The 13625-nt window shown below is 33.7% G+C and overlaps 1 protein-coding gene across 1 annotated transcript in view; it reads left to right on the top strand.

The window, feature by feature from the left end:
• Positions 1 to 606: 606 nt before the first annotated feature.
• Sh (Potassium voltage-gated channel protein Shaker) overlaps positions 607 to 13625 on the top strand; it is a 627168-nt gene continuing 614149 nt past the window's right edge. The window contains exon 1 of the mRNA XM_069830140.1: positions 607 to 1500. Coding sequence (XP_069686241.1) covers positions 1391 to 1500 — 110 coding nt within the window. The 5' untranslated portion in view covers positions 607 to 1390. The remainder of the gene's footprint in view (positions 1501 to 13625) is intronic.

Here is a 13625-nt window from a genome sequence, read left to right as displayed (position 1 = left end):
CTTGTAAGTTACAAGGACATATTTTTGTGAAGTTTTGCTTCATACTGCAATTAAAACGTCCCTTTGTACCTTTAACTTCACTTTAAGTTTCATTGTTGCCAATATCAGAAGTAATGAAGTGCGCCAGTGTTGCCAATACACCAAGAAAACTTAGTTAACTTTAAAAGTTGAATATAAAACTGCATTTTGTTTACGATAGTGCATATCGGAGTCTGTGTTGACGTTAATAATCGGTCACGTTCGTACAAGAATGTCTTCACGAGGCTTATATGCAGCTTTTCACTTCAAGGACAGAAATTCCCAGTTATTGAACCCGCAGTCCGTCCGCTGGATGGAAATGCCGCATTACGAGTATCACACTATAAATACCGTGCCGATAGTCCTACTTCCCTACAACAAGAATGAAACAAAAAAAAAAGAAACAAACACACCCAATTTTTCAGTACAGCTAGACAGTTTGTAGTGTTGCTAGGACACAACAAACAAATGAAAGGCGACGAGCGCGTGCCCCTCTCTCCCCCCCACGGCGCGCTGCGGCGGCGCGGACCCCGTCGTGCCGGAGAGGCAGAGGGTAGTTTGAATCCGGCGGACAGTGGTGTGTGCAAGGTGTGCCCGTTATGTAGTGCCGGTGCCGTGGTGTTCAGGTTGTGGTGTTGTGGCAAGGAGAAAAGTGTTTAATCTCTCGGCGATGACGTCGTCCAGCGTGGGGTGGTCCCGGCGAGATGTCCAGCACGTCGACTGCACTTTACAATGCGGCAGGCCGTCGACGTGTGCCACAGTCCTCGGTTCATACCCGGTTCACGTCCTCACGTGATAGGACTTCCGAGTGCAGTCCTCGGAGTTGTCCGCAGGAAGGCTGTGAAAGGATTTTTTCTTTAGTCAGTTACCGAAACTGAACACCTTCTTGCCTCCATAATAATAAAAAAAGTCTTCATTAGTCACTTAATTAAACACCCTGTAACCTCTTCTTAGGCTCCGTGACCATGCTCTCTGTCGTTGAGGGCCCCTTATTCTCGTAACGTCAGAATTCTCGTAGAGAGATTTTATTTTTTTCTTGGTGATATCATACAAATTGTTTCCTCCCACACGCTCCAGGTGTCTCCAGCATCCGTCCACGTGCGTTCCGGTGTAGTAATGCTGTGATCTCGCCCCCCACCCCCTTCGTGTTGTTGTTGTTGTTTACCCCGCCCGGGAAGAGATCCGGGGTCTTCTGTGCACGAAGCCGGATGGATGCTCAGTAATGGCCCAGTTTTCAAAGGACAGTGGCGAATCCCCTTGCTCCCCACTCGAGCACAAGTGAAGACAACAGGGCAGTGTTCTTGCTGGGGGGTGGAGAGCCGCTCCCGAGCAACCCTACCTCTGAGCAAAAGTGAAGGCCAAAGAGAGAGGCATGGCCGCCGTCGCGGGGATCTACGGCATCGGGGACGAGGGTGGAAGCAGCCGGTACTCGAGGGCCTTCCTCGACAAGCACACGACCACCACGACCACCTCCGACCACACGTGAGTCCGCCCCGCGTCCCCCACTCAGGACTTTCACCCCCACCCCATCTATATGGTTGTTGCAACTCTCGTGTGCTCCGCCAACTCGTTGTGGGGTGAATTGCTCTGTTTTTGTCTTGCCAGTACATTTTGGACACTCTTGATTACATTGCACAGAAAGAAATATCCACAGATACTTTCCCACCTTGGCTTGGACAGTTTTCATACTATTCTGGCACACGAAAACTAAATGACGAACACAAGACCTGCAACTGAGTACTTTGATTTGAATTCACTTGTATAGATATCTGACTACTGGAGACTCTTCTCAACATGTAGAATTTTATAGATTCATTTAACCATTTCAGTTTCGAACATTAAATTTCCTCTCGATATTTGTACATATATAAATCAAAAACCCTGAATTCGTCACTAAAGAGAAGTAAGTTACTAGCAATAATACTTTGGTTAAACAGAGTATCGAAGACGTCACTTGTAACTAGTTAATACAACTGTACAAGAACTTTCATAAAACATAATTTTCTGATACTTGTTAGTTACAAGGAAGTTTTGCTTCATACTTTAATTAAATCGTCCCTTTGTACACTTAACTTCACTTTGAGTTTCATTGTTGCCAATATCAGAAGTAATGAAGTGCGCCAGTGTTGCCAATACACCAAGAAAACTTAGTTAACTTGAAAAGTTGAATATAAAAGTGCATTTTATTTACGATAGTGCATATCAGACTCTGTGTTGACTTTAATAATCGGCCACGTCCGTACAGAATGTCTTTACGAAGCTTATATGCAGCTTTTTCTAGAGTCTTTTCATTGTTATTTGTATAAGGAAATATCCATAAATATTTTCTGTCAAGTTTCAGCAATTCTGATTTCGTTTTTACAAAAGAAAGATGTCTGGAAAGACACCAATTTGCCCTTGTTGATTTCATTGCTTATGTACTTTATGCAAATTTTTGCAACCTCTGTCTGGACACTCCTGACTACATTGTTCATGAATAAATTTCCTCCAGTACTTTCCCAGATAAAATGGTAAAATTTAGGTACAATTTCGGTACAAGACAAAATTCATAACAAACACCAAACTGTCATTAATGGTATACCTTGTTTTTATCACATATCAGCATGTGATCCTTTACAGAAGTTCTTCATTTGGACACTGATTACATCATATATGAAGAAATATCTCAACATTTTTCTTCCTCTGCAGAATTATAATAATCTGAAAAAAAAAAAATCTCGACAAACACTAAACTTCACTTCCCCAACGGCCTTGAATTGAATCCATTTACAAATACATTTTAGTTCTTTGCTTTTACACAATTTATATAGGCTATTTTCTTTTGGATATGAAAATTCAGAGAACTGCTTGGACTCAGTTTGGATATTCCTTTCTATTTTTCACACCTAAAATCTTAATATCTAGAACCAATCTTTAACAATGCACATCAAATTTTATTTTTCACCTATAAAAATCTTAACTTAATTTTTCGGATCTTATTCCTAATAATTCACACGAAGAAATATCAACAAACACTTTTAATCTCGATTTTGGTAACCATAATTTCATTTTGACACAATATTAAAATCCTGGCATCAACATGTTTCACCACTATTCATTATATTGCAGATCTGATTCTCTGTACAACTTTTACCATGTTGGTTTGGACACTAGTAATTACATGGAAAAAAAAAAAAAAATATATATATATATATATATCCACTCTCTTCCACTTCGTTTCAGACGATTTCAAATGACTCTGAAACTATCACATTGACCTTACTTGAACATTCTTTGGTGTAATATCGATTATAATGATATTCACCGCTTCGTTTGAATGTACGTTTTGGTTGTTTAAAAATAAAATTTGAATATATTTAAACCTGTAAAATCGAGAGAGCTAACAGACCAATTTGATTTGGCAATATTTTTAAAATTAGTCTCTCTTCATTACTATGTATATAAGAAAATATCCACACAGATCTGTCTTCTAGTTTGTTTTGGAAATTTTATTGCCATTCTGTCACAAAATGGGGATATTGACAGACATGAAACTGCCCTACTTGGACAGTATTGATTTGATTATGTGTAGGAGTTCGTAGCCATTACTGTTTTGACACTCATGATCACGTTGTACATAAAAAAAATATATAGAAACACGTTTCCCATACAAATTTGAACAATATTTTTGTATCACTTTTCTACAGGATAATAATCAATACAAACACGAGATGGATAATATTTTAACCCTTTTTATTTTAGTGTATTTATACAGTTCACTGACGTTTGACTTATTTTATTATCAGTGTTTGTGGAAACGTAAATTAGTTGGACGATTTAGTTCGGAAATTTAATTCCCTGATTAAAAGTCTTTAGAAAAACTCTTTTATCCTCGTTCTGACAATCGCTAGATATTAAAGTCACTACAAATATGCACCAACAACTGTTTGATTCATATTGAAGTAGCTAAATGTCTGGTATGAAACTGACCATTGTGTTGCTACACAGGTGAAAGCCTAGAACTGGTTATGTACAGTGGTCTTGACACATTTTTACTTCAATTGGCACGGATAATATCTTGATAAACGCCTGCCAATACTTGTTTCAATTGTAGATAGAAGTGTCGAGTTAATAGCTGGTCACTTCTGGAGTTCTTGAGCAGATAATATCTTGAAAGACGTCAAAAAGTTTCTTGCTGTGACTTGTTTCCACTTTTTATGTCCCATGGTAAAAAACACATCCGTTACAATTTAGTCACTTCGATCTAGAATGTTGGTTTCATTATTGTACAGATAAAAATCTCGATCAACATCTGATCACGTTTGTTGAACTCTCTTGAGCTGAGCAGTCTAGTTTGGAATGTTTTAGTCTTACAATGATACTAAGGATATAAAATTTTTAACCTCACAATAGACAAGAATGTCAAATAAGATACTATCATATCATTTTTGGCCTTAAATTCCATTTCCGAATACATTAAATGTTCCAATATCTTGCAAATTGAATTTCAAAATAACTTGAAAGTAGTCAAACACCTTAACATTATGAAATTGTTTTTATCTCTGTTAAATTTCTAGAGTCAAAAATGTTTTTACTTAAAACATTGTTTAATAATTTTCTACAAATATAAATCCCTCAAATGCCAACAAGAATAAGCATTTCGATACAAAGTTGTAAGTATGTTTTAACAACAATGTTGTACAGATAACTATGTGGTGTAATATCTCGTCACTATTTTGATCAACATATTGAAATTTGTCATATGTTTGTGATCACAATTTGAAGATGAAAAACTAATTATCTCCACATTGTTGTCTCGTATCTGCTTTCAGATGTGAATTCTGTTAGTGATATTGCACTCCTAAACTTCAGGCTTTTGTTTGAAGAAAAACTATAGGACTACAGTTTGAAATCCTAAGTCGAAAGTGGCATGATGTAAGCCAGCTTACTTTTATGTAGTTCAAATCAAAATCTCTCGAATATCAGTCAAAAGTAACATCTTACGGGAGACTTATGGATTAGTTTATATTTTTCTAATTCAAAGATCAAAATCTTATAGTCAAGATCTCATGTGTCAAAACTCTAGGTTATGGGCTAATTTGTTTACTCTGGCCCAAAGTATCTGACATCATATCTCAGTTAATTTTGCATAATTAAAAACCACAACCTTTAACATTCACGTCGAAGTAGATTCTCGTAATTAAATTAGTGGCATTACCAGACATAAATTTGTGAAACACAAACCAAAAGTATCATGCGCCAAAGTTGATTTACACATTTTTAGATAGGTATATAATATCTACACAAAAATGCCTTAAATCAAAATTAAAAATTATAAACTTAGATCTGCAATATTGTACGAATCACCGACACGGGTTAGGTATTAGAATCTAGGCTTGTAATATGAATTCGCTTGGCGTGGGTTCGAAACCCACATAAGCTGTTACTTGGTTGGATTTTTTTGCAAGGTTTTCCCAAACGGTAAGGCAAATGTCAGGTAATTCATGGCTAATTCTCAACTTCACCTTGTCAAAATTCTATCTTCTATCATCAATTCCATAGTTGTTATATAATCTCTCAGTCGAAACAAAGTATTTACCCTTGTGGAATTCGGGAGAAAAATATTTGGAATATCTAAGCCAAATTACAATTGAAAAATAAAAAGTTTCTTAGGTTATATTTTGTTTTAAATTCACAAATAAAAGTGTCTAAAAGCCAAACCGCAAAAGAAATTTTTCGCAAGTGAACTGCATAGATGAAAATTCCTGATTTACGATCAAATTAAATTCAATCAGTTTTATAGAAAGAAACTTTTGATTTTTAAATCCACGAATTAAAATATCCGAAATGAAGACAACAAATTTGTAATAACATATTACAAAAATCGTTATCTTTCAAGACATATTTAATTTTCTTTTACATTTTTAAAATTCACAGAAAAATACTTTCAAATCCAAACATCAAGTGACATTTTTCGCACTGGAAATACACAGATGAAAATCTTTAAACCCAAAACGAAAAGTAACATCTGGACACGAATTTACTGACTATTTTACACACAGAAAATTCACACAACTCTTGACTTACTGTCTTTTGACAACTGTACTCCACAAACAAAAAACAAAAAGATCCAAGCCACGAGTGACACCATCTGCATCCACACACAGAATAACGTTGCAACAGCTGTGTACAATTTTCTGTCTTTTTAAAATGTAATTTGTGAATGTCTGCGTCATCAGATATGTGATCGAAAAACATTTAAGTAAATTGTTATGTTGGTTACGTAGTATTGCATGATTTTGTCCTTCAGTATACGCTATGCTTAAACTATCCATATACAAATAATACTATAACTTCACATAAAACAGGAGGACATGGAGTTACCATGGCTACGATCATCTGATAGAATACGGTGGCTAGTAATAAATGTGGAAACGTGGTTTTAAGGTAATATAACGTTTCAATTGTATTTTTTTTTTTCGTTTGTTTTGTTACGAATCAAGAGGGCATAGTTTATATGGGTTTATAGGGTGTTTCATCAATATATTTTTAATATATTTGAGAACATAACTATATTTATCGTCAGAAGTCACGAGCTGAGATGAGTTTCATCATCGTGTTTGCTATAAATGTTTACAGCCATGAAGTTTTGTGAATCTTAAGAAATTTGAAAAAGGCATTGCAAATATATTAATTGAATTAATTATAATATATACATATTTGTAGCAGTTTAATATATGAGATGTAGCAATATATTATATATATTAATTTACTACATTGACATGTTTAAAATTTCTTGAGAAAAACATTATATCTTATCTACTTACAAATTTTAGCGATCTTAAAAACACAGATAGATTTATTCGTTTCATAATATTCTTATAGTTGCTTTACAGTATAGAATAAACAACATGTCCAATTCTTATATTTAACATATACAAATGCAAATATAAAATATATACAGAATTAATACCTTAATGACAATACATTTTACAATGGAATACCATTTACCATTTATTAATGTATTATATATACACAGAGAATTATTATATTGATATTTACACAGTAGTGTGAAATGTCAAGATTTCGTCTACAGAATAGAAGGTTTGAGATATTAAGTAATTTTATAGTTTTACCTAAAATAATGCAGGGTTTTGGTTATGATTCTTAATGTGCTCAGGAAGACTATTGAAAATTTTTATCGCCATGTAACGTAACCTCTTTGATAGCATAATAAATTTGATGATGGTGTACGAAAATTATTCTTTCTGCTTGTGTCATATGACGAAAAAGAAAAACTTCCTTTTTAAACATTTACAAAAATTAACAAGCCAGAATATTTATCAAATTGCAGGGATTTTTCATCTTCACCCTACACACAGAAAACTATTAAATATTACAAAATATTTTCCAAGTGACAAAGATAAATTTAATTTTATGGTACGTAATTATATGTGACAAACAACAAAATCTCTCAATTTACAGATGATTATCCACTTCTAGAGTCCACACATGTGGAGTAACGGTCAGCGCGTCTGGCCGCGAAACCAGGTGGCCCGGGTTCGAATCCGGTCGGGGCAAGTTACCTGGTTGAGTTTTTTTCCGGGGTTTTCCCTCAACGCAATACGAGCAAATTCTGGGTAACTTTCGTTGCTGGACCCCGGACTCATTTCACCGGCATTATCACCTTCATTTCATTCGACGCTAAATAACCTGAGATGTTGATACAGCGTTGTAAAATAACCCAATAAAATAAAAAAATCGACTTCTAGAATATCATAAAATAATTTTATATAATTGGACGGAAATTATGAAAATTCGAAAGAATTTATCACAATTTATAATATTATAATGTGTAACAAATGTATTTATTTGAGTGACTTCTAATAGGTAAAATATATTGCCATAATATTTCGAATAATTATTTCAGATAAGCATATTTTACATATGTAATAAAGTTCTTGGCTGTACATAAACGAATTTCATCAGTTTTGAGTAAATTTATGTAAGGAAATCAGAAATTCTAGTGATATTAATTAGGACTACTTAGCAGATAGAACAGTAGGTAAATAATAAAAAGCTAGTTAATAAAATATGTCCAACGAAAGAATAAACTGACGTAAACACATACACGTGCTTTGGAGATCTCTGATTGGCTCTTAGACGCATCACACGTTTTCACGCATGAAATGGTCCTAGCGAAATGTTTCCATTTTAATTTTATTGTGTGTTCTACGATAGTTTGAAATAAATATTTATAAAGGACGTAAAGAAGAAAGTTTTCTCTCTTTTTTTTGTTTGTTGCCATGTGAACAGATTCATTGATTTTGTTAAATATAGTGTCATTAATATTTTGTTTGCTTTGTAATTGCTTTTCTGTATTTTACATCACTTCACTATTTTGTTGGACGGTATACAGATGATTCCACGTTAAGAAAAAAGCATTGAGTATACGGGCTATGCCTTCAAATGTTCAGTTGCCATAGAAACGCCACCTACCACACAGCTTGTACAATGTACTAGGCAAGGCCCATAAAACAAATGTTTCTTTCTTAACGTGGAATGCTCTTTAGTATGAATTTTACTGTTCCTTATGACCATGGCCTCCTTCAATATCAAGTCCATGTTAAATATTTAAATATTATCGTTGTGTTAACATACACGTTGGAATAAACATATAAGTAGCTTACTTATTCTAACAGGGTTCTTTCAACTGTTTATAATTTTGTCGTTTTCTGAAATCATTTAAACATTCGTATTTATAGAATGATATATTTAGCAATATTTGAGTCTATAGTTGTATATGGCATAATTCGTTAGGGGGAAATTTCTAAGTCTTATCTTACTCCGTTGTCTTTGCTTCAAAAGACAATAATAGTTAATATTTGTTTGTCAAATCTTGTTGATTTTCTTTTTGAGAATTATATATTCGTAACATTGAACAAATTTAGAATTTAATTCTGCTGAACATTTTCATAGATATCGTTGTAAATATGAAAATGACATAGAAACTTTTCATAAAACCAGACGAAATTTAATGTTACCTCTTTCATTTGAGCGAAAATAAAATACAAAATCGTGGCAAATTAATTTTCGTGTTATGCGTCTAGATTATATAATCAGTCTATAAAATAAATTCAGAATTAAGTAATGTTAGTAGCATTTTCACTGAGAAAATAAAATATTACATTTGTTTTAAATTGAAACTGTCCATTATAATATATATATATATATATATATATATATATAATGTAAATATTTATTTAACTATAATCGTATAGATGTTTTGCTTCACTTTTTTTTTTCAATTACTGATTTCTTTCCAAATTCTACTCAAAATTTTAATTATGTCACTTAACTTCAAGCCTGATATGATATAACTGCCCCTAGCACAAGCATTTGCTGTTTTTGATCTGCACAATAATATGTTTTTTTTAATTTTACAATAGTGGTACAAGTTATATTTAATGGAACATCAAAATTAGACAACTATATCAGGTAATAACATTTTCTTAAGATCTAGATTTGTTTCTTTATTGATAGCAGAAAATAATTTCTTTCATTACTTGGTGATTCTTGAATCTCTAATTTCTTTCAACACAGAATTCTGGAAATTGTTTCCAAAGCATTGCTTTATTTTCTTTTCGTCCCTGTTGGTTGACCTTGTAAATCGGCTATGTACAAGGAAACAATTTAAAAACTCTAGGGATAGAACTAAATCGATAGTACACCGTTACAGACGGCCATGATTGGTTGAAATTCAACGGACTGTTACAGTCTATCGCTAAATAACTATATGACTGAAATACCATACAAAAATATTTTAATCTTCGTATACCTCAAAGCTTCATTTCCTGGCATCAGTCTCTCATTTGTTTCAATTAAAAATATTTGTAAGTTACTATAGCAACAATCGAAATATCATACTATTCCAAGGCCTTATTCTCTGCTTGTGTTTTCATCTAAAAAGATCTTAATGTGAAAGATTTTTCTGCTATAAGTTTAGAAGAGACTGCCTCCGTGGTCTGTTGGTCAGCATGCTGGCTTTCAGATCAGGAGGTCCCGGGTTCGATTCCCGGGCTCGGCTCTCGGTGAATTTTTCTTGAAGGAGAAGAATTCCCTGGGTATCTAGAGTCTGGAAATTTGTATGAATGTGAGTGTGATTGTGAGTGTGCCGGGTTAATATTAATTAACCAATCATCACAAATAAAAAATAATATAAAATACATCAGGACTGTCGCTGGGCAGTAACCTGAACACACGTTTCAGCGTCACATTGTTGACAAGTAACTCCATCTGTTAGCACAACCATAAAGCATCTAATAGATGCTATAGAGTTACCAACAACGGAAAAAAAAAAAAAAAAAACTTTAGAAGAATTGTAACAAAATTTACAACATTGCCCCTTACGGAACTTACGTCGATACCACCCGAAATACGTTCTTTAGTTAAAGAACTTAATTTGTTATTCATGGCCCACGTTAGACTTCTACTGCAACATTGCTCAAATGGAATGATTAATAAATGAATAACGTATTTTGATGCTTCTCCATTTCAGTGGCATATCACAGTCCAGTATATAGAGTCACGAAGCTCAATACGTAGTAAATATGCATCCATAGATAGTTGCTAACCACTAGGATCGCTACTATCGCCTCATTACAGACAATGCGGAATAGTACCTGCACAGTCTATTGTTCCTAGTACCCTCATAAACTCAAGCTTCGTTACTGTATATACTAGACTGTGCGCATATCGTTATACAAGGGGGCCGTGTTAAAGCAGTTGCTATGTGATTTCGGTATCAGAAGGATTTGGAAAAGATACACGTGAAACGTTTTTTAAAGTATTTAGGTTTAAAGGAATATTACACTTAATTTTAATTTAATAAAAAATTATTCGTACACAAATGAGGTAATTAATAAATGCGGGAATTATAATAAAGAAAAATAGTTATTTAATATGATGTAATTCTGAAGTACTTAACTGTGGTATTAATTTCCAAATGAATCAAATTCTCTGTAATGACACATTATTATTCATTACAATTTCAAACAACTCATCGACGTCATATTGATGTGTGAATCGTTTCGACTATCAATTGCATTGTTGTCTGCAGACTAGGCCTCCTGGAATGAGGAAGCGATTATGAAGTAGTTAACGAGAAGGCTCCGCCTTGTTAAATTTAAATGCGGGGAGTATGAAGACAGAAATGAAAAGAAATATCAAACTTTTATTTCAAATCACAAACATTCTTACAATCCCCACCATGGTCACAATAACAATCACGAACAACATAAACGTTTCACGCTATTACAGGATTCGTTGAAGTCCTTGTCACTGTTTTATTAAATTATATTTACATAGGCTATGACAATATTTGCTGATGATATGGCGTTGTTAGCAGAAGAGATGATACTAAGAGATATGCTACTGGAGCTAAATGACAGCTGTGAGCAGTATGGGATGAAGATAAATGCAAACAAGACGAAGACCATGGTCATAGGAAGAAAAATAAAGAAGGTAAACTTGCGAATTCTAAATGAGGCAGTAGAGCAAGTGGACAGCTTCAAATACTTGGGGTGTACTATAAGCAGTAACATGAGCTGCTGCCAGGAAGTCAAAAGGAGGATAGCAATGGCAAAGGAAGCTTTTAATAGAAAAAGGAGCATCTTCTGCGGCTCTCTGGAAAAAGAACTGAGGAAGAGACTAGTGAAGTGCTTTGTGTAGAGTGTGGCATTGTATGGGGCAGAAACATGGACAGTGAAGAGAAGCGAATAGAAGTATTTGAAATGTGGATATGGAGAAGAATGGAGCGTGTGAAGTGGACAGACAGAATAAGAAATGAAGCTGTGTTGGAAAGAGTGGGTGAAGAAAGAATGATGCTGAAACTGATCAGGAAGAGGAAAAGGAATTGGCTGGGTCACTGGCTGAGAAGAAACTGCCTACTGAAGGATGCACTGGAAGGAATGGTGAACGGGAGAAGAGTTTGGGGCAGAAGAAGATATCAGATGATAGACGACATTAAGATATATGGATCATATGAGGAGACAAAGAGGAAGGCAGAAAATAGGAAAGATTGGAGAACACTGGGTTTGCAGTGAAAGACCTGCCCTTGGGCAGAATATTATGAATGAATGAATATTAGAAGACTGAATATACATAAATTGTATTTTTGCATATTGTAATGTATAGTCTGTAAGAAATTATTGGATTCATTTCCTCTAATTTTGTTCTTGGGCAGTTTTAAAATACAGTATTATGATATCGTAACGTTTCTAAAAAAATCTGTTAAGAGGAGATGTTATTTTTTTTTTAAATGAGTAAATGAAAAAAATTCTTTAAAATACTCTGTGATATGTGTGGAATGCATTGCATAACATTTCGTGTGTATTTGTGCCCTTATCGGATGTTGAGTCGCAATTTTTAAACTTCCTGCCTTATGGATGTTAAAATCACTCGTTCCATTTTATCGGTTTACAGTAACTTCATTTTTTTTTTTTTTTTTTGCTACATTGCCAGACAAAAATGGACATAATTTCTTAACTATTAAAGATACATGCATGAAATTTAGAACACACATTCTTTAGACTATTAGGAAACTTTTCTCTGTAACAGAATTTTGTTAATTGATTTCATTTTAAAACTACGTCCGTTTGTTTGCAAGAAAAGAATTCAGAAAATTGTTATTAAATTTCAATTGTTTATTTTATAAACGTAGGGACTAATATCAAAATTCTGTTACAGACAGTTTGTAGAACATGCTTTTGCAAGTACATTGCAAAAAACGGGATGAATCTACTTTTAAAAATGGTTTAGATATATCGGTTTTAGTACAATCCTGCATTGGATATATATTTTTTTCAAATCTGAGGCCCCAAATAATTTTTTTTCTTCAAAATATTTATTTTTGGTTGAGTTTCCACAGCTATGAGTTCTCTACATACAAAAAATTAATATTTTACACCAAACCGGAAAAAAGTTTTAAAAAATACCATCCTCTCCCCTTAAATAATAAACAAAAACAGCCAATAGAACCCATAACGAAACTGGACATTTGTATAAACTTCCCTACGTTTGTAAAATAAAACAATTAAAATTTAATAACACTTTCCTGAATTCCTTTCTTCCAAACAAATGGACGTAGTTTTAAAATGAAATCAGTTAACAAAATTTTGTTACAGGGAAAAGTTTCCTAATAGTGTAGAGAATGTATGTTCTAAATTCCATGCATGTATCTTTAATAGTTCAGAAATTATATACATTTTTGTCTGGCAATGTAGCAAGAAAAATGAAGTTACTGGAAACCGATAAAAGCGGGCGTGTGATTTAAAAATCCATAGCGCAGGAAGTATAAAAATGACGTCTCAACATCCGATAAGGGCACAAATACCCACGAGTAATTTAAAGAAAGAATTTTTTTTTTTGGAAAATTCAATTTACCGGAAATAACAATAAAAATGGTCGAATAATTTAAAAATTCATAACGCAGGAAGTTTGAAAATGACGTCTCAACATCCGATAAGGGCACAAATACCCACGAGTAATTTAAAGAAAGAATTTTTTTTTGGAAAATTCAATTTACCGGAAACAACAATAAAAAGGGGCGAATAATTTAAAAATTCATA

The sequence above is a fragment of the Periplaneta americana genome, chromosome 7, assembly GCF_040183065.1.
Source record: "Periplaneta americana isolate PAMFEO1 chromosome 7, P.americana_PAMFEO1_priV1, whole genome shotgun sequence".
NCBI lineage: Eukaryota > Metazoa > Arthropoda > Insecta > Blattodea > Blattidae > Periplaneta > Periplaneta americana.
The sequence above is the reverse complement of the archived record's forward strand: the minus strand, read 5'-3'. Positions and strand labels throughout refer to the sequence as shown.